We start from the raw sequence: 27,799 nt of genomic DNA, 5'->3' as shown, positions 1-27,799 counted from the left end.
CTATAATGTTCTGGGGCTGAATTCCCTCAGTGTGCTGCCGGGATCTCCTCAGCGAGCAGCCCCGAGGGGCCAGCGGCTGGGGGCGGCTCCTGACGGCCGGCCCCGGCCCCACGCCACCGGCCCCGGTCAGGCCGAGGCCCCGCCGCCGCTCCGCCTCCCTGAGGGCGCCGAGCCGCGGCTCTCGCGAGAGCGGCCGCTGAGGAGGAGCCGAGCGGAGCGGAGCGCGGGCGGCCGCAGCCATGGAGTCGGCGGTGGAGGAGCTGATGCCGCGGCTGCTGCCCGTGGGCGACTGCGACCTGCCCGAGGACTTCGACCCCAGCGTGCCGCCCAGGACCCCGCAGGAGTACCTGCGGCGGGTGCAGTGAGTGGCGGCGCCTCGGGGGGCGGCGGGGCTGGGCGGCTGTGGGGGGCTGCAGCCGGCGGTGCTCGGCTGGCCGCAGGCAGACAAGTGCCGCTGCCTGACCGCTGGCATCCCAAAATCTCCCCGTGGGATGCGCGGTCCCGCTTCGGGGTGGCTGAGGAGTCAGCACGCTTCAAGGACGCTAGTGCTGTCGCCTGTACAGCCAGTAGCTCGTTTGTTTTGTTTTGTTTTCCACAAACTTCAAAATTTGTGCAGGTGCCGTATCTCGGGGGTATTCAGTATCTAACCACCTGTTGCAATGACGGAAAAAATGTAGCACTACAATTTGATTTTGTAGGATTGAAGCAGCTCGGTGCCCAGATGTGGTCGTGGCACAAATAGACCCCAAAAAACTGAGAAAGAAGCAGACGGTGAACATTTCAGTAAGTCTGGGCTCTTCTACACCTTTTGCTTTGTTTTAAGGAACAAGTAGAGGGAATTTGTTAATATTAGATGTGTGTATTAATTTGGGGAAATTGTTGGCATAAGTAAACCAATAGCATTGCTAGATTTTTAAAACACCCACAGAATGAAATTGAATGAAATTGAATTTCTGGGTTTGAAGTTGATTGAAGTTGAACCTGGATGACAACAGTCTTTGTAACTGATTTTAAACTGGTAATATCCATCCATACCACTTGATGCACAGCAGACACTTACAGCCCAAAGAAATCAGATATTGCATTACATTTTACAAAAACTTTATCATACAATCAGCATCAGGTTTGGAAGAAAGCCTGTATTTGAATTCTAATATATATCTAGGGTGAGGTAGTAAGGATAGTAAATACACCTAAGATTTACTGAAGGTGAAATTCTAGCACCAATTTTTCCTCTTTAGTAGAATATTTTATTGAGATTTACCATTACAAGTAGGTTTCTGTTGTCATGTTGACCTGTTTGTCTTTTTTTAATCTGCTTTCAAATAGTTCGAGTGACCAAGTGTGTCTGTCTTTAATAAAAACTGCGTCATCTGAAATTTAACTATTAAATTGCTAAATAAAAGTTTCTAATACTGGTGTATGACTATGTAACTTGCAACCATTCTCATCATTTTTCTCCTCTCTTTGTAATGGCATTCCTAAAAATTTGTAAAAAGACTTCTTTACAGTAATTCTCTTGTGCTAGGGTGTATCTACTCAGCTGTCAGAGTTAATTTCCTAAAACATATTTTTTCAGCATTTTGTCTTGCTCAACTTATTATTTGAGCAAGTAGAACTTCTAAGATTTGTAGCATCTACCCAAGATAAGGAAACAGCACCCTTCTTTTTATTTACAGGGAAATTAAGGTAGAACAAGTGCTAAAAAGATGACCTTAAGTAATTCTTTGACAGCACACTTTGAATGCTTGGTTTTCCTTCTTTTGCATATGAAGAGGAGTCAAACAGGAGAAATTTTGTCTAGACCAACTGTCAGATCAGTCTTGCATGTTGTAAAAAATTACCTTTTTTTAAGTGAGTACTTAAATCCTATTTTTATCTGCTGGTAAACTTGACTAATTCTCTTGTTCTTAAGAATTCTTTTTATAAAGCTTTCTTTACACTGTAATTATTGCCAGTGTTTCCTTAGATTTCCGGATGTCAGCCTGCTCCTGAAGGATACTCTCCAACACTCAAGTGGCAGCAGCAGCAAGTAGCCAATTTCTCAGCCGTTCGTCAGGTACAAAATGGTGTGTGTGAGGGAGAGTGGGGGGATGTTTTCAACTTGCACTGTCTAGATAGAGCATGTGTGCTTTTTGGGGAGCGACCTTATCTCTTATCTAACACAAATCGTAACATTTCTATACTAAAGTTGTTAGGCAACTGTATTAACTTCTGAAAAAAAAAATTGAGTATCTACTATGAGACTTTTAAATTTCTGATGAAACTTCTTCCTGAGTGTCATGTTTAAAGATTTAAAAAAAAATCTTCAAACACAGCATAAGTATTTGTGTTTAGACTGAATGATACAGAGTAGTTGAGGGAGGACAGAAATCACTGATGTTTTGCAGTTACATTAAAACCTAAGTACTATCAGGAATGTTCTGTAAAACTCAACATCAACTGAATAACAAGTGGATTCTAATGCACTGTGAGATTTGTGTATGTAGAACACACAGTTCGTTTGGGATCCTGTTGGAATTTGGGGGACCTGTTATGGGGAGAAATACCGAGTTGGTAAAATGTTATTTGTAAGGTTGCAGTATTAGTGCAGACTTAATCTTTCCTGTTGCGTTTGTACCTTGCTTTATCCACAGTTCAAACAGGGTGAAATGCAAAAGATAATAACAACATGTAAAGTACATCTCCAGTACTGCTGAAGGAATGTTTATAATGCATTGATACTGAATTGCACTGAAGCTGCTATGGCATTGAGCTTTGTATGAGCTCATTTACCGTTTTTTTCAGGGACGTAAATCAGTGAAGGTGGAGATGTGTGCTACTGCATCTATATTGCAAACACTAACTGAACTAACTCCTATTTCTACAAGGTGTTACATTGCACACTGTGTATTAGGCACAATCTTAGAGTTTAGCAGAGCTAAAGAAATGGACATTTAAGGACATTCACACTACAGATATTTCTTTTATACACAAGTTGTCCTCTCACCTGTACCAAAATTAAGATGAAATATGAGACTATCCTAGAAAATACTTAAGAGAAAAGGGCATCAAAAGTCACTTGTCACATAATGCATCAGGTGTTGTTACAGCATTTTTAGAGGTCATTTTTACTGCTAGAGTAAAAGTTGGGTTGGGTAAAAATATTTCCAGTATTAAAAGTTCGCTCTGCAATACAGAAAACCATCAGGCAGGCCAATTTCAACGTCCTAATTTGTTTTATATGGCATCCCTGTCAGTGGAAATATACAAGGAATATAGTTCGCAATTCAGTAGGCATCAGATACAGAGCACTGTTCGAAACAGGCTATTAGCTTTGTTTGCTCTTTGACTAATCCATTTTTTTTTCTTTTGGTAATAACAAGCATAAGAAAAATCTGTTAGACTAGTAGAGCTTACTACTTCAATTTAAAGCTTTATGCAGTAGTCTTAAAAAAATCCTTCAGCTTTAACATTACTTCAAAAAAGCCTGTACAAGTAACAATTACATTTATATTAAGAAGATTGAGGAATATTTAGCCAGTACTGCCTTTAATGATGTATAGAACACCATAAAAATACTTCTTTATGAAGATTAAGAACAATGAAGAGCAATTATGGCTAGGAGATAGTAACTGTAAAGTTAAACTGTGATTTGGCTTTGTTTTAATTACTCAGAGTCTGAACAAGCACAGAAGTCACTGGCGGTCACAACATTTGGACAGCAATGTTAATATGGTGAGTAGAATTCCTAACAGTTCTGTGTTTTTTCTAGTCATTAAGTTTAATTGTGTTTGGTTAATCTTGCTGTACTGTTTAATGCAACAGCTTGTGAGTATTACCATGTTAGTTCTTCGGTGTCTTCAAGTCAACAATATTTCACAGTTTTAATTTATTTTTATTTACTTCAGCCAAAATTAGAAGATGAAGAAGGATGGAAGAAGTTTTGCCTGGGTGAAAGAGTCTACTCAGAAGTAGAGTCACTATCTGATAATGAAAATCTAGGAATTGATTACATGAAGGTGAGTATAGGAGTTCCATCTAATTTTCAGCTGCTACTTTCACAAATAACTACCAGGAACAATGCTACTGCTTGTTACCAACTTGTGCTAAGTAAAAGGCAGACCATCCTGCGAGCCCAGTTAAGACCCATTTTTCTTCCCTTTTAAGTGGCAGCAGAGTGAAGCAGAGAAAAAGTCTATCCCTTCAGTCAAGATGTAGGAAGAGTTCCCTCATCTGTTCCCATCTAAAACACACTTTCTTGCTAACTGACATGAATGGAAAGCTTTTTCCACAGTCTGCTTTAGTGTTTTATGAGTGTGGTTCCTGTCCTCAGACATGCTACTCTATAAACACGTCCTTCACTGCATCTTTCTAAAAAAAAAAAAAAAAGAAATTTAGAAATAACAGCAAAAGCAGTGTTTTGATATCAAATTTGATTGGACCTTATCTTAAACTTGCAACTTGCTTGAATATTTTTTTCATAAATATCAAAGCTCAGAATAGAATTCAAAATCTTTACAAATGTCTGAATGTCACATTAAATTGTTATTTTTGTTTTAATTTAGAACTAAAACACAGAAATGTTCTTATAAATGGTTTCCAACCTGACTATTTTTCAGGTGGGCTTTCCTCCTTTGCTAAGTATTGTAAGCAGAATGAATCAGGTAAGGCTCCCTCTTAGAATAGCGTAGTGGCCTAAATTATTACTTCCTATGTTCCATCTGTTGCATAAATCTTACCTATTTTTTCCGGTGTTAGAGGAAGTAATTGTTTATTATAACTGCTATTCAATGTACACTTGCAATGAAAACACTTGATCTCACCTTTAACCACAAACAATTTTACTAGTGAACATGTACCATGAATGGTTGTAAGTCTATTTTCTTGCTGTAATTGCTCTATAGAGCATTTTAGTGTTTGAACTGCTGCTGAATGCCCCTTTAGGGGCTTACAGTATTTTAAGATTTCTCCTTTAGTGTTTTAAGTGCAGTTCTTCATGCTGATTGTCAACTCTAACATACATTGCAAGACTAGAAGAAACACATTTACTATGTTGCTCACTAGTCACCCTTACAGAGAAAGGGTCAGTCTGTCTTTTTTTCTAATTTGTAGTTATTTATCCATAACTTCTTATTAACACAGAAAATTGCTTTATATAAAGGTCTTTATTTTTCAAAAAGCTTTTTTCAGGAACTGCTGCTATAACACTTGCTTCACCCTTACGTCTAATTTCAACCTGAACTAAATACCATATAGAATTACATTTAAGTGGAAATGTATAATGTCCATATTTAAAGACAAAAATCATGGTTGTTTTTATATAGTATAATCCATTGGGTAGAAGGATAGCAAAACAAAACTTTGCAGGTATTAGATTGTCTCTTTCTGTTCCTCTTTTGAAGGCAACAGTAACCAGCGTCTTAGAATACCTGATAATCTGGTTTGGAGAGAAAAAATTTACTCCTGAACTGGTAACTATTTAATTTATTCTAACTACTTGCATGTGATTGCTTTAAACAAGGGATAAATTGTGCATTGTTTTCCCTGAAGTTGTTTTATTTTCTAAAGAGATCTCTAGATGGATGTACTGTATTCAGTTGCTTTCAAAACTCACTTGATACTAGATTGAACATTCACACAACTTTTTGGAAGGCTAATTCAAAACACAACAGATTTGGATGCTTTAGGTATTGCTAAAACCCCTCCTTTTCATTTGTTTTCCACACTAACCTAATCTTCAAGGTCAGAGGAGTATTAGTGCTGTGGAGAGAAGAGGGCCAGAGTCTAGCAGCTTTGGGTCTGACCAATTTAAGTTGTCAGTGTGCTGCACGCTGTATTTGCCAACACCTCCATTTTACAGTTGGGAGATGCATGGTAGTCTGCAGGAAGAGATGCATTTAGTCTTCCCATGTGCAGCACAGACCAGAAAGCTTATCTGTGTTAGCATGGAAACAGATCCAATCTAAAATCTAATTTAAAAAAAAAAAAAAAAAAAAGAATGATTAGGTACGGTACCATGTAGTTGGCCAAAACTAGATTAACTAGCTGTGTAATGTCATCTTACCCACAAAAGACCTTGGTAGGTGCATCTCATTTAGTACCACAAAGTAAATGAGTAATAAAAAATTACTTCGATAATACTAAACACAGTTTCACTATTTTTGAGTTACTTAAAACCTTTTCATGTTCTGTCTTTAGTGACCAATATGCTGCAGAGGATGCACACATTGATTCTTAGTTTATTCTCATAATGAGAGCCACTGGACACTAGAATTAGTTTAAGAAGTTAGACTGGCAGAATTTAGATTTGCAGGGATGCCGTAAAATTCAGTCAAGTAAAAAGCAAAGAATACATTTTCACAGTGGTATAAATCGTAAGTCTGACCTAACAGCATTAATACCGTAAAGATCTAACTTTATATGTTCACTCTTCAGGAATATTTTTCTATAGCTTGTGAAGTTAAAATTTAATAGCTATGTAATAATCTTTAGATATTACTAAATGCTTCCTTTAGATTCATAGCGGAAGCTGTATTAATTTATATCTTACGCCAGAAAAATAGAAGGAAATCCAGGACTACTGTTCACAAGAAGCTTATCTACAGACACAAGACACTACTCTGCAGTCTCTAATTTGGCTTTCAAACTCTTCAGTTCTGGCAACATTTAAAGGAATCTTCAGACTCAGGTTTTTGAGATCTACACTCCAGACCTGCTACGTATAACAAGTTTCCTTGTGTAGAACTTAAGAAAATACCTGTAATTAAAAATTTCTTATTTAAATTCACACAGGGTAGGTGGTTTTATGCATTGTTGGCATGCCTTGAAAAGCCTTTGCTACCTGAAGCACACTCCCTTATTCGACAGCTGGCAAGACGGTGCTCCGAAGTCAGAGTACTAGAGGTAAGATTTAATGTTGTGCAGAGGACTGTTTCAACTTAGCAAACTGTTAAGAAAACGTTTTTCAAGTCTTGGTAAGTAATTTCTCACATCTGAAACCTGCTTGAAAATGAAGGGATGACTACAAGCACATAACACAGCGGATAACTGTTTTTCTATTGGACATGGTTATCAGCAGAACTGTTTTGGTATTTGTTTCTCTTTCAGGAGAACAAGACCGAAGAGCAAGTATCTGCTCTGAACTTGATAATCTGCTTAGTTAGCAGGTAATGCAAGTTACAGATCTAAAACGTGTGTCCAGAATGAATGTGTGATTACCCTTGGCCTAACCTAGATTCTTTTAAAGTGGAAGTCGACCCAAGTTCTCTGGGCGTACGTAGCAAATATACTTAGCTAAAAGGACTTAGGCTAAACCTGAGGGTAAAATGAAGCTAAGTAAAACGGTCAGTTTCCTTGGATGAGCTCCCTGAACCATGAAGCTATAAATATGACAGGAAAAATAAGACCTAGAAAGCAAGCAGTCTAACAGCTCAAAGCAAAGTAAGGAGTAAGTTGCATTAGAGGTTCTCACCATATTCCATTTCTCTCCACTAGGTATTTTGATCAACGTGATTTAGCTGATGAACCCTCCTAGACTGTTTTTGGAATACCAACTATTTTGTGTTGCTGTGGTATAAAGAGCATTACCAGACATTGTGCAGATCAAACCTGAAGTACAATACAAACCCTTCAGAACACCCTAAATGTAACAACATATTTGGCACAGCTAAGAATAACTTAAGCTGATCTTTAGCATGAGATTGTTTGTATCTCCAGTATCATCATCATAAAATGGTCAGTGAAGTGTTTGTCGTCATCTCTCAAGCTACTGTCTCAGTAAACTGCATTCTCCATTAGGATTTTCTACCATCTGAGTGTTCCTGTGGACACTGCCTTAGATAAAGACTTCTAAGTTTAAAAAAAAAGATGTTACATTACAGATTAATGTTCTTTATCTAACACACTCCCCTCAAGGGCTTTTTTAATAAAACTGAAGCATATTTTAAGTGTTCTTAAATATTGTGGCTGTTCTCATTCTTCATAGTATTTAAAAACTGCCTTAGTATAAAAACCTACACAACTGGGACTAAATGTGATTTTTCAGGCATCAGTTCCTGAGCTTAAGTTCTGCCAAGCAGTTCAACTATAGCCAGTGACTTACTGAAACAATTATTTTAGTAAAATATAAAAGACTTCTTGAGTAATAATACTCATTACTTCTTAGTAAACAGCTACAGAAACCTGGGAAAACAGCACAGTTGTATTCAGTGCTCTTTAATAGAAGCATTTATTAAACAGAAGGAACAAATTTATTTTCTGTCTAGTATCTTGACAAACATATTAGCTCACCATTTTGACTTGACTTCATATATACTTAACATGGAGTGATTTGCCAAGAATATCAGCATCTGCTTCTGGTAAAATCCAAGGTAAAAGAACTCTGAATTCTGCTAGTAACAGCAGACACTATACAGAATTGAATTTCACAATATACAGGAAGCAGATGTCAATTAAGTCCCTGACTATTTAAAAAAGACAGATCTCATTAAGCACAACATGTTATTGATAAACCTTTAATGCATCTTGAAATTATTGGCATTGTTCACAGTAATCTCAACTATCAAGTGAAAAATTAAAGTGCATTAATAGCAACTATAGGAGTTTTAATTCTGGAGAAGCAAATTACAAAATGATTCTGTGTGTTGATACTGAATATCTACCATGTTGCATAGGCCTAAAATGGGCCTTTGAAGTGTCCATCTATTAGGCACAGTACAAGTTAGTCCCTTTAGTAATAGTTGTAGCATGTTAAAAGCAGGGTGAGTTGGCAACTGAAGAACCCATTAAATGCACTCAGCAAGAATTAGCTAATTTTCAAGCCTTATAATTTCAAACAAATCTGAATGTGGACAACATTCAGGTGGACAACAACCACAGCCTTCCTGTAAACTACCCCTATAAGAGCCCCGTATTTTCACACGGCTGATCCCTGGTTACTCTTATCTTTGCTAGGTCTATAAACAGTGGGACAGACTGAGTTCTCCTTCAGATGTTTCCAAACTGTCAAATTTTTCAGTTATAACTATTCTGAACTAGCATTCACAGTACATGAAAAGATCAGAACTTGGTCACATATTAAGCTCAAGTATAATAAGCCCCTGATTATCATGTTTATAATACACAGCTTGTAACAGCTATCTGGAAAAAGATCAATTCATTATAAACTTCAGACCTCCCTTAGAGATTAAGGAAGAACAGCTTCCACTGTTCCTGCCCAACCATGCAATTGGACAACATACACTTATTCCAACACAGAAGGTAGTTAAAACAGACAAAAGTGTTGTTCAAATATATTATTTTATAACTATCCTGTTAGTTACTGGTCTCAAAGCAGAAACTGATTCAGTATCATGAGGCATTCTCACATTTCTGAAAGTATAAGTCCTGACCCTGCCAGCAGAAAAGCCTTACAGCAAAATTCATTAAAAAGTTTAAACAAGATGTTTTCATGCTTACCTACAGCAAGACACGTATTGTTATACAAATCTTGTAACAAGTAGTATCTAGCAAACCCCAATATCCTCAAGAGTCTTGGTGATGTCTTTACAGCTTCTTGCAGGCCTAATCATCTTCCTGTACACACTCATTACAGAAGTGAGTTGTAGCTAGCAATTAAAAACAATTATGTTAATATTGAATTTAGGCACAACAAGCTAAAACAAATTGCCGTCTTTGCTGAGTAGTAGATGACCTTGTCTGTAAAGTTCTGATGCAAAAAACAGATTTTTAGGTAGGGGGGATATGCTGTTATTTTTGTTGAAATAAGTGTTCTTTCCTACTGCCCTATGGAAGTCCTATAAAAGAACTAATCCTCCATTGAGCACCATTAATGAAGGCTGTAGCAATAACTGCTTCCTCAGAATAATAATAAAAAAGCAATCACTGCCTCACAGTTAGGAGTGCACGTGCAAAGGCAGCAGTTTGGCATTCATGTAAGGTGACACAAAACACAGTTTCTTTTTCCAATTGGGTCTTGATTGTTTTTCTTACTCAGTTCTTAAAACGTGCCCATGGTCTGTTCTGGTAACAGAAATCTTTTGTTGAAAACTTTTGAGTAGACAGTTTTTACCCAGATAGACATTAATACCTTGGTATAAAATCGATTTCATACCAAGATACGAGGATAGCATTAAATTATTTTGATGAACATTTATTATATACTTGGGAATTCTCCTGCACATTGCTATAATTTACAAGCTATGTACAAAGCTGAACCAAGATACCAAAACCACAGACAAAGGAATTTTAAAGTAGATACCCAGATTTGAATGTGCCCTACATCTTCTGTATCATCACCTGGAATTTACCTGCAAAGAAAAAGCCAAGTTGGATCAAAGTATCAACATTAGATTTATTTTTCCAAGTGATTAATACCTTATAACAATTTTGTTAAAAAAATACTACAGAACATTTAATTCTTACAGCTCAGTTGTGAAATATCTAGCCATGATTTAAATTTAACATTTAAAATCAGCTCTTATTGAACAATTTTTTTTTAAGTTGTTGCATGTCCCACACTACAGCAGTTTTGTCAGCTAAGTTTATATTTTTTTTGCTAAGCCTATAGAAATTTTCAAATCCATCTTAATCAGCTTGTGTAGTCACAACAGATTTCAGTTACTACCCTTCTTAATGATTTCTGTAAATAAAAAGCACGTATCTAGTTGTTTTTCTCTTCAATTACTCCAGTAGCCTCCAGTACCCTTACGTATCTGATTCTTCCAAATGCGAACACAACTTTTAAATTTGGTTTCCACTTAGTGTCATGGAGGTTCACCATCCATCAGTGTTATTGTAACAGTAAAGCACAGACATCAAGTCAGTAAGGAAAGTTACCAAGTGAGCTAATAACCTGAATACTGAGAACTACTTACATGCAGGCATTGATGAAACTTCAGCTGTTACAATACTCTTTATTCCCAAATTTGATAGGCCGCCTCTGATTAGTCCACAGGTAAATGCTAAAAACTAAATAAAAAGTCACATTTTAAAGAAGTTTGAAGGGTGAAGCTTGTTGCAAAAGGTTGGAACTAAGTAATGATTAACTGAAGATTTAACATTTTGACATATAAAATTATGGAGGTTTTGCTATCCTCTATCAGTGCATTGTGACAGTGGCAGAAGTTTCTCCCCTAACTGCATGCAAAATACAAACACCAGTTCACTGACTTTCCACTTGCAGTCAAGCCAGCTCCCACCATCAAGTAACTCAAACATGAAAACAGCAAGTTTCAAAATTGCTATTACTGAACCATAGATCAAAAACACTGTTCTGAAACAAGGTGCATTTCTAAAATTAACACATTTTTGAAGATTTTTGAAGATTTAATTTCAGCCTCCCTTTTGGAGAGTTTGTATCCATCCAACTACAAAATTTCAAGCTAATAAATCAAGATTATTCAAATTAAACTCATAGATCCTAAGGATAAAAATAAAGGGTACCTTTGGTGCGTGTTCTAAATACTGCTTTCCTGCAGACATTTGTGTCAGGAGTCGAAATTTATTATCCTGAAGGACATAAATACCCTGTTTAAAAAAAAAAAAGTTTTTAGTAGAATATCCAGTAATGTGTAGTCTGCATTTTTCCAATCAACATCACCAACAAGCAAACCTTGGAAAGTTTTTCAGCTGTTTTGTATACAGTTATATTCAGCATATTCAGCAGTGTATAACTAAGTATCTTAACCACTGAAAAATGAAAATATTCTTCAAAATAAAAATGACTTAAAGGTGGCCATTTAAATGCATTTAAATGCAATCCATCCTATTTAAATGCATGTTGAGGCAGCAATATCATTTTCCCACACTGGTTTTCTACTGAAGTGTATTGGGAGATGCATGAAAAAGTTCCTGTATGTGTTAATTAACTGTAAGCATTACTGTCCTGTCAGTTTCTAACTCCACAACAGTACATATGAAATTGACAGCATTTAGTCTTTTCAAACAGTGGCAATAACTAAATCATAAGCAATTATTAAATTGTATTCTCCAAATATACACCAACATGAACCTTAACAAATGCTTTTTAAAAATCTATATAAATAAAGAACATTTGGGGTTTCTTATCAGGTAATTAGTTTTAGAGCAAGACAAACACAAAATGCTGTAGTAACTCAAAACAGTCTTACTGATTTTGTCACTGAAATATTCTATATTACTTGTACCTGATGATTGGTCCTGAGGTTATCTATTTGTTTTTTGAATACAGTTGTCCAAAAATCTTTGCAAATGAACTTCATAATATCTAATTCATCTTTGAATCTGGCAGTATCTTTTGTAAACCTAAGAGAGAAGCGAGAAACATATCAGTAATGAAGGTACACTCAACAACTTGACAGTGTCATTCTAGCATTGCTCAGCTTTCATCATGTATAATAACTTAAGAGTAACAAGGTGTTATCTTAATATCTGCAGCAATACAACAGAAAAGATGTGTTTGAATTACATGATCATTAAAGACAGCTGAAGTGCAGAAAGACGGAGAACACTTCATAATGTTTATCTTCAACTAACTATTGAAATATGCAGCTCAGGCCTCCACTGCTGTGTGGAAGGGCTCCTTCAATACCAAAAGAAGCACTAAGACATAGGAACAAACAAGTAAAACCTGTTCCAGTTTCCTAAAAAACAATCCCTTTCCCTTGTTCATTTCAGAATTTACCCCCTGCATCCTCCTTGAGGATCTTCATGTGGCACTAAAGCTTCACTTTGGTCAAGGAAAAAATGACTTCAGGAGCTTGGGATCCTCTACACAACCCCTGACCAAGGGCACTGAAGTAAGGTGTGCAGCAAGTCACCATACACCCCAAAAGGGCCCAGGGAGCTGAGGAGGTTGTCACAAAGCTCCAAGGACCGAGTGCTTTAGGAAAAGAAAATCCTGGTGTAGCCATTCATTAAATTATGTTAAAAAGAGAAAAAATCATGAAAAAATCCTACCAGAAGTAGGAAACACGCCGAATAACTAGGCCTACAAAGAAAAACTGCACTTATAAAGGATTATAAATAACCGTGAACCCTGTGTGATTGCTTTCATGACAGAAATACATAAAAAATGTGGTGTACGAGCAGGGGCGCCAGCAGGAGCGAGGTGTCAGGAGGCGCACAGCCCAACCCTCGCTGTGTCGCAGGGAGCGGGCAGCTCCTGGCCCTTGCAGGCTGAGGGGGAACGGGGCAGAAAGCAGGCGGGGGCCTCGCTCACCTCTCGATCAGCCCCTGCCCGACGCGGAAGCCCATGCTCTCCAGCTTGGTGGTGCAGCGCCCGTTCTCCTGCAAGACACAAGGCGTCAGCCCCGGGCTCCCCGCCGCCGCCCGCCGCCGGCCGGTCCCTTCAGGCGGTCCCCGTCCCCGCTCACCCCTTCGCCCTGCTCGGCGGCGCGGTACAGCCCCGCCACCATCTCGCTGTGCAGCAGCAGGAACAGCGTCTCGTCCGCCATCTCCGCTCCCCCCTCACACGCACCCGGCGCCACGGCAACGGCTCCACCGCCGCCACCGCCGCTGCCGGGCCCCTCCGAGCCGAGCCGAGCCGCCCTGCCCTGCCCTTTCCGGCTGCCGCCCGGCCTCCCCAGCGCCGCCCCGCGGCCGGACCGGAGCCAAGCGGAGCCGATCGCCCGCCGCCGGCATCGCCTCAGGGCACGGGGCTGTGAGGGGGCAGCGAGCGGGGCGCGGAGCCCCGGGGGGAACCCGCTGCTGACGGGGTCGGGAGTCAGAGACAGAGACGGCTTTTTATTATTAAATTTAAAAAGTTTATGTTCATATTTTTTATTATTTTTGTGTGTGATTTGGGGGTGATTTGCTCAAAAACGGATTCTCGAGGCCCACGGGGCGCTGAGGCCGGGCCGAGCCGCGGACACGCAGCCCGCACCGCAGCGCCATTGCCAGGGCTTGTGCCCCAGCCCGCCCGCGGCCGCCCTTCAGTAACGCCCGCGCCTATTGGTTCGCCCGGCACGGCGGCCTCTCAAGGGGAGAGGCGATTGGCCCCCGCCACGGGAAAGTGACGTTGGTGCTTCTCGTTAGCCGGGAGCGACGTCGCTCTGGCGGGCCCCGCTCGGTGATTCGTCGAGCTGGCGAGATGAGCCTTCCTCCTATTGGCTCACCGCTCCGTCAATCCGCCTCCGAGCCCTTTGATTGGTGCGCGCGTGCGGCGGGCCTTCCCCGAGGGGCGTTCCCTTTTCTCTTGCGCCTTCCTATTGGCTGCGGGCGGGCCCTGCGGCCTGGGCGGGGCCTCCCCGTTACCCAGCGGTGCCTCGCGCTGGGCCCCGGTTAGGCCGCGACGCGCTGCGGGCGGGATGGCGGTGGCGGTGCGCGCGCTGCAGGAGCAGCTCGAGAAGGCCAAGGAGAGCCTCAAGCACGTCGATGAGAACATCCGCAAGCTCACGGGCAGGGACCCCAACGATGTGAGGTGAGCGGGGCCCGGGGGCGGCCCGGTGTGTGGAGGGGGTCCCTGAGGGGCGTCCCGGTAAGGGGGGGGGGGCTGAGGGACCCCCGGTTGGGAGGGGGGGGGGCGGGGGAGGGGGGATTCCGTGAGGGGCCACCCGGGGGGTGCCTGAGGAGGGGTCCCGGGGAGGCCCCGCTGCCCGCTCCCCCCGGGTTCTGTGGAGGGAGGGTCTCCGGGGGGCTCCCGGGCAGAGCCCGCTGACGGTGCTGTCTCCCACAGGCCCCCTCAGAACAGACTGCTGGCCCTCTCAGGCCCTGGTGGAGGTAGAGGGCGAGGGAGTTTATTGCTAAGGTAAGGAGCCGCGGGAGGCGGCCGCCGGGTTCCTTTATCCTTCCCTGCGGCGATGGTTTGCTCTCTCCCCTGTTCCCTTTGCTCGTTGTGAGCTCTGAAGAGTCGGTGTTTTAGCAAGCGGGCGTGAAAGCTGGGTGGGAGGCCTCCAAGGGCATTTGGAGTTTTGTATCATGTACTGAAATTTAAGGGATCCTCTCATTCTGAGTTGCACCAGTACCAGTTCTGAACGCCTGTTTTTCCCTAAGCTTTCAGCCCTTTACCTGAAAATTGGGGTGGAACTTCGAAATGAAGGGGGGCATTGTGTGGGGTATCTGGGACATTGTCTGTTTGATGCATTTCTGTAATGAAGGAACTGGTAGGTTTTCTAGGAAGAATAGAAAGAGTTAAAATCAACAGAAATTTTAAAGCAGTGACGGTAAAAGCACTTGTGTTTTGTTGTGGATTTTCCATTTTTTCCTCCTCCCTCTCCACCCCCAGGAGAGTGAGAATGAAGGACGGATTTTTGGTCAGGGATGACTACTTAATGCTTTATGTGGTGGATTTTTTTTTTTTTTTTTGTTAAATTTCAACATTAGATTGTTGTATAGGTCATAATTGTGAAATTTTACAAATGGGAATACTTGAATCTAATGGAGCTGCTTCTCTGATGGTAGAAATTCAAATTTAAATTAGTTTATCAACAAACATTATGTTTAAATACTTTATTGTAGCAATTGCCATGTGATTACAGAGCTGAGTAAAACTTACGGCTTGTTCTGAGATCAGGAGTGGTTTTTTTTAGGCGTGGATTCTCGGACAGTGGAGGAGGACCCCCAGCCAAACAGAGGGATCTTGAAGGCGCATCCAGTAGGTAGGTGCAAAAACTGATGTAGAGAACTTGTGTTATTAGAATGAGAGTTTATAGCAGTAAACTTAAATAGCAGTTCTTAATTCTAAATGTTTTATAACTGCTGACTTTAACACGTGATCTTTGAAGACAGTAAAAGACGTGTGAGAAATGTTTTTTGATTATAGCAATTGTCTACGGTGAAATCTTTCCAAATCCTATGGCACTATAAAGATTCTTAGTAATGTAGAGATTAGAGTGTCAATATACAGATATAATAATTAAAATATTCTTGCACAATGGAGATGAGGCGTAAATGCACAATTTAGTTTGCACCAGATTCAAGGCTTTGTGCTGTCTTTAGAATCACTGGGGGAGGGAACCGTGTGGGGAGTTCAAGAGCTTTGTGTGTTTATAATAGATTCAAAATTCAAAGGTGTTAAAATCTTCCACTTGCTTTAATGAAGAGTGCTTTTCTCTTGTGTACTTTCTCTAATGCAGTGGTAAAGCAGTTTTTGTCCCTTGTCCTTCCTACAGATAACTCCCCCTTTAACTAGACCTTTTTGTTGCAGGCTGTAGTGTATTGGGTAGAGTTTTCTGAATATACTTATGGAACTAAGTGCCAGATTCTAACAGCGTGATTAAAAACTTACGGAATTCTGTTTGACTTGGTGTACCATCTGCTTACATTTTGCTTAGTAGCCTGGATTTGTTGTACAGTAGACACAAATCGAATCATTACTGAGGTTTCCCTTTTGCTAACCTTAATGCATACAGTTTGACAACAGACTCAGATTTCAAGCTTTCACAACTGGATGCAAATCCATCGACTGTGGCTTTGATTATAGTGAATTGCATTCTCAGACCACTTACATGCAATGGTAGTTCTTGAAAAAGCAAGGCTTGCTTTTGAATTTGAGTTATACAAAATGAATATTTTGAAGTGGCTTTACCAGTAATAAAGGGCTATGCCACAAAGATGAGAATGAAGGCTGAAAATAACTTTTACTTACAGATTGTCTTGTTGTTCTTTGTTTAAAAACTTCAGCTTTTCCAAGTACTCAATTCCCAACTAAGTTCTCTGTCTGCCCTAACCCATTTTCCAGGTATTCAGCTAGATAATTTCAGTAGCATTTTGAATTTGAAAAAAATCATACTGACCTCTTTATCTTAATACATTTAAAAACTTCTTACATTTTCCTTACACAAATAACCATTTTAGAGATTCTGGAAAAAAAGAAAAAGGGAACTATTCAAAAGTTAAATACGGTCATAATGTGGGCTCTTCCTTTTTTTAACTTTACTATGCAAATTAGATCAAGAGTTAAACCATTTTTTCTCATTTGTCACAATCTTTTTTTTTTTTTTTAACACCAGCAATAGATTCTGTCTGCAAAAGCTCTACTTGCCTCCTCGCTGCTCCAATGACAGATTTTACTGGAATCATTGGTTGTACTAACTATACATGCTGACTTGTATTTTCTACTGTTAGAATAGGTGCTGTCCTTAAAATATGTTTTCCAATGACGACTAATGCTTTTTCTTCTCAAGGCTGGGCGGAGAACGCCGGACAAGACGAGAATCACGCCAAGAAAGCGACGCAGAGGATGATGATATTAAAAAGGTAATAGGTGACAGGGGGCTGTACAGAAAAGAAAAAAAAAAACATGCTTACCTGGAACATGAACTAAGTAGTTTTTGTTGTTGCTGTTGTAGCCTGCGTTGCCATCTTCTGTTGTTGCTACCTCCAAAGAGAGAACACGTCGAGACCTAATACAAGATCAAAATATGGATGAAAAAGGAAAACAAAGGTATGTAGAAATTTCTTGTAAGAACTAATGGTGGTGCTTCTAAGTGGTAGTCTAGAAAATAGTTTTAGATTTGAAAAGAAATATACAAATGGTGTCATATATCAAAATATGGGGTTGAAGAGGAACCAAAATGGTATAAATTTGGTTTCAATTAAAAAAAAATAGTAACAACGTATCATTCATTTCACGTAGTTGGCAGATAGCCTGAGGAGCAGAATCTCTAAAGGAATACATGTAAGTTTGCTAGTGTTATTGTAATGGGTCATCTTTAAGACAACTTCATTGGCAACTTAACATTTTGGAGAGCTATAATAGGAAACAAAACTGAAATTTGAATCTGGGGACATCCACTCTGTTGTGCTTTGAACTGTAGAAAATTCTGTAAGTGTCTTGGAAGTAACCAATTGTTCCTCAAGTACCTAGAGAACCTAGTGAAGATGCATCTTAAAAGACCAGTTACAAAGTCAGGACAGGTGATTCTTCAGTACTTATTTTGTTGACTGAAGATGTCAGCTTTGGGATGTGGGGTTTTCCTTTTTGCAGAGTAGTTCCACCGTGTGTTTCTTTTCTCTTTGTACTTTCAGGCTTGTTTCTGTGCATACAGTCTGGCTTTCCTTTTGCCTCCTTTTCTTTAGATTCTTCCTACTTATATAATTTTTCTTAGATTTTTTTGTGTGCGCTAAGGTAGCTCACTGCTAAAGTTCTTGTTGAGATGTAGTTGTGTTGGGAAGAGGTGCTGGAGAAGCAAGCTTGCAATTTTATGTAACATCTTGGACTCTGCCTGCTTCAGTCTGCAGCTCACCTTGTGCCATATTACCTTATGCCTCAAATATAGTGAGGGCTGGAGTAATGAACTATAGCAAGCTTCTCTGATAAGGACCAGAGATTAATTTGTACAAAAATGGCACTTAATTGATTTTTTGCAGTTTACAACATAACTAACAGACTGCTGTTGCTTCCATCACCTACTCCCAAATGCTTTCCTTACAGAAGGATTTCAGAATCCTTAGTAGACTTCATAGAGTTTCTGGCACATAAAGTTTGTCTGTTTGGAATGACAGGTTTTAGCATTTTCCATTTCAGTAGTCTTCTGGGTAGATAAGGGTAAAAAATAACCACTTGCTCTGTGTATGACTTACGGTAGAAAGAGGTTCTTCAGGGGGACAGCATCCAGTGGACTCTGGTTTTGCTCAGGTCCATCTGGGATGTCATACTCTTGACCAAGTAATCCATAGCTTTCCGTTCTTTATCCATTCTTATTTTTGTTTCTATTAAAGTACCTTTCCCTCTCCATGCTAGGTATGTGCCACTGCAGTTGAGCTTTGTGGTACTGAGAGAAGAGCACGCTTTTCGTTTTTCTAACTGTGTGAAAGGTCAAGGCAACTACTAAGAAAGTCGGCTTCTTGCTGTAAAAGCACTACTTGAGGTTAAATGGAAAGAAAGAGAAGGTGAAATTCAGAAAATTAGTTGTTTGAAAGAAAGGAATTCCTTAAGAATTTTACTTTAAATTTTCTCAAAACAACTGATAACTTGATGAGAGCAATTGTGGTTTCATCCAACAGTTCAATGTCTCATTGTATAAGATATTATTAGGTAGACTGTGGCAGATAATCTTTCGCTCCCTTGTGGCTCCTTTTCTCCTTAATCCTCTTAGTGGGGTGGGAGTGTTCTTCCTCACACTGTATTTACTCAGTCTTTTTGTCAGTTCTCGTGTTTTGGATTTTTTTTATATTTACTTAGTGTCGTTTTTCTCATATGTGAAATGTGCAGGCTCCTGATTTTCCCAGTGCTAAGCGTGCTGCGTTATGAATAAGAGCTGTGTCTTGCTCTTAAGCAAAACATGATATGTCAGTGTAAATTATATCTTCAACTGTTGGCACAGTCAGTTTGTGTTCTATTGCTAGCAGCCTTGACTGGTACTAGGCCTTTAAAAATAAACATCTCTGAGGTGGGAAAGTTTCTTTGATTGTGTATACAAAAAAAATCTTGGTACTTGAACTGAAACTCAAACTTCTTTTTTTTTTTTTTTTTATTTATTTTTTTTTTTTTCCCCTCAGGAATCGACGTATATTTGGCTTGTTGATGGGCACTCTTCAAAAATTTAAGCAGGAGTCCACAGTTGCTACTGAGAGGGTACTTAATCTTAATTTCATCAAATTTCTGATTGTAAATAATAAAGCAAAGTGGTGTGATTAAGCTGCTTTAAATAGGAATGAAAATTCCTGTGGTGTGGGTCGCAGGTGTAGCAAATTGCTAAGAGTGCAAAAGGGTTTTTATTTTCTTTAATTTAGTGTAATTAGGGGTGGGAAAGCAGGAAAGGCACTCTTAACATAATTTCATGACCTTACAACGCCTTCTGACCATTGCAGAAGTGGTAAGGCAATGCTTTGGGTTTTATTTATTTCAGTTCATCTTTAAAACATTTAAAATACAAAATAGATTTTTTTTTATTTACATTATTTTTGGAACATTTCAAAATAACCTGGAATTTAATCAGGTAGACTATTGTTCATAAGCTATTTCTGCGACTAATAGTATTGCTGAATCAGTGCCCACCCTGATGTGTTCTGGGTGTTTAAATTATAGCCAAGTATACAGAAAGACATGGCATTGTTATGCCTTCTGTTTGACTACAAGTGGCTGTTTGCCCCATAGTACAGATAATAAGCATTACTCTTTTTATAAATGAATATATAATTGTACAGAAGCAAAGGTTTTGCATAGCTTAGTGGTAACTTCAAAAAAAAACTTACATCTGGGATGGTGATAACTTTATTCTTAGTATGACCTTTTGAATTGTGAAGGTCATTCTTACAGTTAAACTAAATGGATTATTCAGTTAACAGTAACCTATAGATTATAAACAGTGTTTTAAATGTTTATGGAAAAAAAAAAAAAAACTACTTTCAGCAGTCTTGTGGAAGCAGACACAAATCTGTTTAAAATCTCTTCTGTATGGCTTTAGTATAGCTGACTTGCCGTGTTGATATTGATTACCCTCAGATTCAGTATTTGGATATCCGACTGCTTTATCTAACTAGCACTGTAGTGCTTGAAGAAGACCAAAGTTCTTTGTTGCCTGTTTGCCCTATAATAGGAAGCTATTGCAAGAGATGGTCTGGAAATACGGAGTCCCGGTATACTTTATATTAGTTTGTTTGCATAAAAAGATTTTGAGGAGTTCCTCTTCATTGCAGCATATTTCTGAGAATGTGTTACTTTCTTCATACATAAAATCTTGCTATAAGTCAAAGTGGAAGCCCAAGGAATTTTATGACACAGCTGTTTTTTGTCCAGGCACTAAACTATATATATAAATTTTTAGGCATTTATTTTATAATCTGGACATATGGCTGTCTAGGACATACAGACAGGACACTCCTCCTGCATTACAATAATATAATTAATATCCTCTAATTAATGACAACAGTACTCAGAGTATTTGCAGTGTCATTTATTTTGTTGGTCACAAACATCAGCCTTCAGCTCTCCATTTGCTTATTGTCTTTCTTCCCTCCAGGCAGAGTTCCTGAAATCTATTTTTCTCTACCATTTGAAAAAAAAAATCTTACAGGTCATGTTGAAAATTCAAATCCACAGTGAGTGATAGAAAGGCAGATAGCCATAGGTGCACATTAATTTATAGTTAACCACCACAAAAAATTATATGCCAGCAAACGATGGTGCTCTTCCTCCATTACATGTAATTTAGTAGACTTCCTTATTTGTTGTTTTTTTTGTTTTTTTGTTTTTTTTTCTTGGAATGCCCTTAAATAATTTTAGTTAGACCAAACTAGAATGCTTTTCTTGATTTAGGAAAAATATTAAGATAGTTCTTTATTTATCTTAGCAAAAAAGACGACAAGAAATTGAACAAAAACTTGAAGTGCAAGCAGAGGAAGAAAGAAAGCAAGTTGAAAATGAGAGGCGAGAACTGTTTGAAGAAAGACGTGCTAAACAGACAGAGCTGCGGTTACTGGAACAAAAGGTTGAGCTTGCTCAGTTGGTAAGTCCTAGTTTTGCTCTCAAATCTTTCTCTTGTTTAGAATGTGTTTTCTTGGGTGTCTTAAGGTCTTTTCTTTAATTTCTCAGCAAGAAGAATGGAATGAACATAACGCCAAAATAATAAAATACATAAGGACAAAGACAAAACCTCACTTATTCTACATACCTGGCAGAATGTGTCCTGCTACACAGAAGTTGATGGAAGATTCACAGAAAAAGATGAATGGTAAGTGGTCTTTATGATACAAGACTGCCTTTGTTCTTGCTTTCTTTTGGTGTGTGCTGCACAAATTTAAGTCTTTGTGCTTAGATACAGTAATTTCATGCTCAGGACAAAGTATATATTCTTGCATGGATGTTCATCATAAATAACAATATAACTTCTTCAGTGACTTAATTTTGTTGGTTGTGCTCTGACTCTTACAAAAAGTCAAGAGGAATATACATAAACTCAGAAGTATGTGTTTAAAATGTCCTTATTGTTAACTTTAGTATCTAGGTGTATGCCAGTGCAACAACTTCCATTTTAAAAAGGCTGTTTTTATGGATTGGAGACCCGAGGAAATGCAGGTTTCTTTATAGAGGGCTGGGAAGTTTTGTCTTGAGCACAGTACTAGAAGTTTATGATGATTTTTTTTTTTTTTTACCTTTAATGTGTGTTCATTTCTTTGTTTCACAGGACGACTATATTTTCCTTTTGCAAAACAATTTAAAACACTGCGGGTGATGGTAGTCCTGTTGTTCTTTTGATTAAATGGAGCTTATCTTTTTTTTTTTTTTTTTTTCTTTAAAGAAGTTTTCTACATTGTCTGGGGTGGGGGATAAAAGAAGCTAACTCACCTGTCTGAATAGCTTACATTATTAAAACTTTCTGAATGTCTAATCTGCTTTCTGCTGATTTTTAGTGTCCTTTGATCACCTTAGGAAGAATAACCTTTTTATATACCAGGGAATGTAGGTATTGTTTTGACACACTGTTGGTTGGAGTGATTTTAATGAAGTTTAAAAACTCTGTTAGCTTAGATTTAGGATTTTACTGTTCTGATACTCAGCTAAGCCGATTATTCAACTTGCTTTGTTTTATTAAGTTAACCAGTGGTCTTCTTCATTATGCATGAATGGCTTGCAGAATGAATAACGATGCAGTTCTTAAGTTAAAACAATTTGATAACATATTAGCTTATAGTTAAGGAGAAAATAGACTTCAGCTTCTCCAGTTACCTGTCTGAAACTGTTATTTTATCCCCCAGCACTCTTTGAAAGCAGGCGCAATGAATTTGCAGAGCAGATTAACAAAATGGAGGCCAGGCCCAGAAGACAATCTGTGAAGGAAAAAGAACAGCAGGAGGTGCAGAACGAAGAAAAGAAGCAAGAACAGAACAAGGAGCAGGAAGAGGGTAAGGTGGCTCAGCAGGTGGAAGAGTTGGAGACAGGTAATCAGCACAATGATGTAGAAATGGAGGAGGTAGGGGAGGAAAAGGGAAAAACAGGTTCAGGGCATAGTGATGCAGAGAAAGAACAGGAGGAGGAAGAGCAGAAACATGAAATGGAGATTAAAGTAGAAGAGGCTGCTGAGGTGAGGGAAAATGACAAGCAACAGGATGGTCAGCATGAAGAGGTCACAGCTGTAAAGGAGGAAAATGAAAATACTCAGCCAGTGGATAATGAGCAGGATATGGTTGAAATCAATGAGGCAGATAGTGTAGAACCTGTAGAAAATGAAAATGGCAAAGTGGAACCAGAAATGGAGTGTGATGCTCAGCCAGAAAAATCGGGTAATGCTCTTTCTCCTGAGAAGGAGAAAGGTATCAAAGCAGAAACTGAAGCTGAAACTGAAGAAAAACAGGAGAAGGCATCTGAAGCTCAGCCAGAATCTGTGGCTGAGGCCCCATGCCAGCCGCAGTCTGTGCCACTGCCACAGTCACCTCAGTTGTCTCAGTCCGTTCAGGATGCAGAGCCCCAGGTAGACAAGGATGAAAATGCTGTCATGTCTGTAAAGGTGGTCGAGGCACAGACAGAGCAAAGTCAAACACTGAGCATAGAAATTAAAACTAAGACTAGGAGTAGAAGCAGGGGTAGGGCAGGGAACAAAACTAAGAGTCATAGTCGTAGTAGTAGCAGCAGTAGTAGCAGTAGTACTTCAAGCAGTACTACTAGTGGGAGTAGTTCCAGCACTGGCAGCACTACCAGTCGGAGTAGTTCCAGCAGCAGCAGCACTACAAGTGGAAGTACTAGTAGGGACAGTAGCACCAGTAGTTCTAGCAGTAGTGAAAGTAGAAGTCGGAGCAGAGGAAGAGGTCATAACAGAGACAGAAAGCGCAGGAGGAGTGCAGATAGGAAGCGAAGGGATGCTTCAGGAGTAGATAGAAGTCACAAGTCCTCAAAAGGTGGGAGTAGAGATGCAAAAAGCTCAAAGGATAAAAGTTCAAGATCTGACCGAAAGAGATCTATATCAGAAAGTAGTCGGTCAGGCAAGAGAACTTCACGGAGTGAAAGAGACCGTAAATCAGACAGGAAAGACAAAAGGCGTTAACAGAAGAGACCAAGCTTCCTTAGCCTAATCTTTGCAGCAGAAGATTATTTGAGTTGAAAGGATTCCTTGTAAGGAGGAGGAGAAGGCTGCCTTAAGAATTGCATGCTGTAAAAAATCTTTTGGAAAAATGCAGACTGTTTACCAGGCATTCTTGTACTTTTTACATAATTTTGTAAAAGGTTACCTACCAAAATTATGTGAAGTTCCTGAAAATGTAAAAATAAAAGATTAACACTCCTTTGCATCTTTTTTTTTAAATATCCTGTACTCATTAAGATCCTCTGTATATTTTAATAGGTAAATCTTTAAGTTGGTGTGATCACTTCTTCTGTATCATAAACTGTTTTTTTGTAGAAATAAATGTGCATTTTAAATAAATTGAGATGTCCTGTTGACACTTAAATTCCCCTTTTAGATCATATGTAAGGAGGCAGTGTTGCAGGAAACTTAAAATTTTGCTTTTCCCCTCTATTCCTTGCAAGAATGGGAATCTTAAGACTCCTCTAAAGAGAGTAATCTCTCCAGTGCTAGATAGGAAGGAAAAGTATTTGCTTTGAATCTATGCCTTTTTGCTTTCTTCTGTAATCACAAATTTTTATTCAACTCTATGTTCCAGTTATGAAACTTTTTCCTACCCATAGGCAAGCAGTGATTAAATGTGAACACTTTATGCTGACCAAGATAGTTCATGGCAGTCTGGAATACCACTCTTACCTGCCTTCTGCAGGTCCTTTGGTAGTGTTTGCATCTATGTTCTGGAGGTAGTTACTATGTTTAATGATATTCCTTGCTTTGATGGACAGTGGAGGAAAGACTTCAGCTTGCTTCCCAACAAGGAGTCTCTTTTTTAGTTACGGTCTGATCTTTGATCCCTTCATGCCACTAGGAATAATAACATTGCAGTGTTGGAGTTACCTGGGACTACCTAATAACTAATGTCGTGTGTGTGACAGAATGTTTTCTGAATGTATTTAATACAATTCAAAGTGGTATGGTGTTATCTATGAAGGTGAATACTGTTTTTATATAATTTTGTATGGAAAACAATAACATCTGTTGCTCTGTTCTGTACATGTGCAAATAAATGTGGCTTTGTAGACTACTTTCCTGATGCCCATGTCTTTTTCTCTAAGATAGGTGTACTGCCTTTGTACAACTAAAGATTGTCGTAAGATTTGTACAATGCCTTTGTACAATTAAAGATTGTCGTACCTTAGGTCTGTATCTAAAATCATTCTTAAAGATTGTAATTAATGCCTAATAACTGAACGTGAAGCACTGTTATAATCTGGACTGTCTTGGCAGTAAGAGAATTAATCTGATGTGCCAAACAACAGATCAGGAAGTCCTGGAAAGATTTCAGAATTGAAATGAGCTATAGGCTGGCTTTAATGCATCAAATGCCATGCGTATGCCCTTTTTTTCCTGAAACACGGTGTACTTCTTTATAGTTCTAGTTTGGGAGGATGTTAGTTTTTGGACTTTTCTTCTGAACTCAAAGTACTGACAGACTTCTGAAGTGCTTAACTTCCTGGCTTACGGAAGTGTGCCTAGCAAGGGATGAAGTGAAATGTTCTCTCAGGACAGATTTAAACAGTGTGAAAGCTCTTTGGGTTTTCCTTCTCTCAACTGGTTATGTTACTCATTCTTCAGTCCATTTCCTGCTTTGATATCCTATTTGCCTCTGCAGCTCTACAAGTGAGATTGCTTTTCACTTCTTGTCGGTAGTCTTCAACCATGCTTCCCTTCCCTTCAGGGGAAAGTGGTAGATTAATGTATTTTGGGGTTTTTTTGGAAGCAAAATGTTGAAGTTTTTTATTAAGATGTTAAACACGGTGGTTTACCATTGGGAAAAATTCTTACACTGAGTAGTACACTGAGTAGTTGAGTAAATGTCACTGGTGTGAAATGTGAAACATACAAATTTCAAATTGCATTTGGAAATCATTTTAATTTACTTGGTTGTTGATATCCCTAATACTATGTTTTAAGGTTTCTTTCTCTGAGCTTGAGTGATACAGTGTTAAATGATACCTTTTGTAGTTTTATTGTACAGGTTTTAATAGCTAATACTGTAATTATACTAAGCTGGAATGTAGAGGTATTTATATATGTATGTAATTATACTAAGCTGGAGTAGGCGGCTGGTCAGAAGCTGCATTACCGTTTCAGAGGAGCATATAATAATTTATAACTTATATATTCATAGGTTTATAATAAGTGTGGTGGGTGCTGGTAACTAAACTAGGGAATGGATTGATTACATTCAAGTTTCTTGTTTCAGGTTGTATTACAGGCAGGAATATATATTTGACAAGGTGAAAATACAGAAATCTTGTTGCCAAGTTACAAAGCAGGTGATGTATTTGATAGTTTAATGCTTGTTTGAAGAAATTTAACTGCCATGGTTACGCTGTGCTGTAAATAGTTTTGCCAAATCCAAGCAGCACAGTGCAACATATAAATGTCAGTGTATGATAAATTTATAAGAACCAAGTTTTCTAAAAACTACCTATATTCCGACCAATATTCTGCTACAGTAGTAGTATAAGATAGTACTTTACTATTAGCACAATACCACATAAAGACCCTTGTCATTAAAAAGCAGTTGTATTTTTAGTAATTTAGTTACAGTCACCTTCAATGTCATTTCATCTGAGCCAAACAATTTTAAAGCAGTGGGTAGAGATGTGTTTCCTCTTACCCTGAAACAATTTATAAGTTGTGGATAATACTGAGACCCTGAGTACAACTTCCTTTCTGTTCTCAGTCTATTTCAAATAGCAGTAGAAATGTATCAAATGTGGTCTTAAAATTGAATGTAATAGTTTTGTGTCTGAGAATTAAGTGCAGATACCATGCAAGTAGGAAATGACTAAAATGTTTTATTTCACTCCCACAAAGTGGTGAGTAGAGATCAATGGAAAAATACCTTGGTCTCTTTTCAGTCAAGTAATACAGAAAAACAAACAATCAAAGAGGCAAAAAACTAATAATGAAGCTGAGATGTTTTATATGAGTGGGTAACATGTAAGATCTATGCGTCTTGTGGAGTGCTTGCATCATATTGTCCACTCTAGCTTTAAATAAGAATTTAGAGGAGTTGGATTGGTGTATTTTGTTACAGTGCTGTTATACTACATGTATGTGCACTGACTATACCATTTACCTGTCTCAATTTTCTTCACTCCTGGCAGCAGTAAGCTGGAAGTCTCCAAGAATGTGTTTTTCCACGATGTTCCACGTGGAGTCCTTGTCAGAGTAGATTTTATGCAGATTGTTCATGAACTGTAAGCTGAAGCATGACTTTGCATAAAAGGTACACTTCTTCAAATTTGTGCTTCTTTACTTGAAACTTACATGTTTTTGTGCTTAGAACAGATTCATTGTAAGTAAGGAAATTTGAAAGTAATTTTTCTGAAGAAATAAGGTATTGGTAAACTTCAATAATTTCCAAGATCAGTAAATTTGCAAATAGATAACTCCAGCATCATTTCTTCCTAAGGAAATGAAGGTCTTGTGGTTAGGCCACAGTTATAATTCTGGGATCCAGATTTAGCTGCTCATTTTACAATAATTACTGTTGCACAACAGGACAAACATCTTCATTTTGTGTGTCCCAGATCTTTAAAATGAGCTTCCCTGCTCAAAGAAGCATTTCTAAGCCTATATGTATGTATTTATGATGTGATCAAATGCTGCAGCAGTGGTGTATATGCATAATATAGAGATCTGTGTTTTGGAGAATACAAAACACACCTTTTTTCTTTTTTTCCCTTCATCTGAGTTGCGTAGAAAATCCCTGTTTTGCACAAACCTCATTCAGGCAGTTCTTATTACGTGAAGCCTTTTAATGTATAGCGAAGTGCGAGGCATTCAAAGCTTAGGAAAGTACTATCAAGATTCAAAGTAGTACA

At 38.8% G+C, this 27,799-nt stretch overlaps 3 protein-coding genes across 4 annotated transcripts; 2 read left to right on the top strand and 1 right to left on the bottom strand.

Annotated features, from left to right (window-relative positions):
* Positions 1 to 157: 157 nt before the first annotated feature.
* GEMIN2 (gem nuclear organelle associated protein 2) lies at positions 158 to 7,939 on the top strand. The gene is made up of 10 exons (XM_027459631.3): positions 158 to 361; positions 699 to 783; positions 1,970 to 2,059; positions 3,658 to 3,717; positions 3,891 to 4,001; positions 4,602 to 4,646; positions 5,385 to 5,453; positions 6,775 to 6,885; positions 7,090 to 7,148; positions 7,477 to 7,939. Exons 1-10 carry the CDS (start codon positions 240 to 242, stop codon positions 7,514 to 7,516), a joined length of 792 nt encoding a protein of 263 aa, XP_027315432.3. The 5' UTR covers positions 158 to 239; the 3' UTR covers positions 7,517 to 7,939.
* Positions 7,940 to 8,479: 540 nt separating this feature from the next.
* Positions 8,480 to 13,552, bottom strand: TRAPPC6B (trafficking protein particle complex subunit 6B). 2 transcript variants are annotated; one of them, XM_013101322.4, is made up of 7 exons: positions 13,335 to 13,552; positions 13,181 to 13,248; positions 12,147 to 12,264; positions 11,425 to 11,508; positions 10,857 to 10,950; positions 10,241 to 10,289; positions 8,480 to 9,587 (listed from the first exon to the last, which is right to left on the bottom strand). In XM_013101322.4, exons 1-6 carry the CDS (start codon positions 13,413 to 13,415, stop codon positions 10,258 to 10,260), a joined length of 477 nt encoding a protein of 158 aa, XP_012956776.2. In that variant the 5' UTR covers positions 13,416 to 13,552; the 3' UTR covers positions 8,480 to 9,587; positions 10,241 to 10,257. The 2 variants fall into 2 exon arrangements, with proteins under 2 accessions (XP_012956776.2, XP_021129322.2); XM_021273647.4 differs by having other exon boundaries at positions 8,480 to 10,289.
* A 626-nt stretch (positions 13,553 to 14,178) lies between these two features.
* PNN (pinin, desmosome associated protein) lies at positions 14,179 to 24,984 on the top strand. Its single transcript, XM_027459628.3, has 9 exons — positions 14,179 to 14,380; positions 14,636 to 14,707; positions 15,489 to 15,557; positions 17,085 to 17,157; positions 17,250 to 17,344; positions 19,402 to 19,477; positions 21,195 to 21,350; positions 21,437 to 21,575; positions 22,600 to 24,984. The coding sequence occupies exons 1-9, from the start codon at positions 14,268 to 14,270 to the stop codon at positions 23,880 to 23,882; spliced, it is 2,076 nt and encodes a 691-aa protein (XP_027315429.1). The 5' UTR covers positions 14,179 to 14,267; the 3' UTR covers positions 23,883 to 24,984.
* Positions 24,985 to 27,799: the final 2,815 nt, after the last annotated feature.

Source organism: Anas platyrhynchos, chromosome 5 (assembly GCF_047663525.1).
Source record: "Anas platyrhynchos isolate ZD024472 breed Pekin duck chromosome 5, IASCAAS_PekinDuck_T2T, whole genome shotgun sequence".
NCBI lineage: Eukaryota > Metazoa > Chordata > Aves > Anseriformes > Anatidae > Anas > Anas platyrhynchos.
The sequence above is the reverse complement of the archived record's forward strand: the minus strand, read 5'-3'. Positions and strand labels throughout refer to the sequence as shown.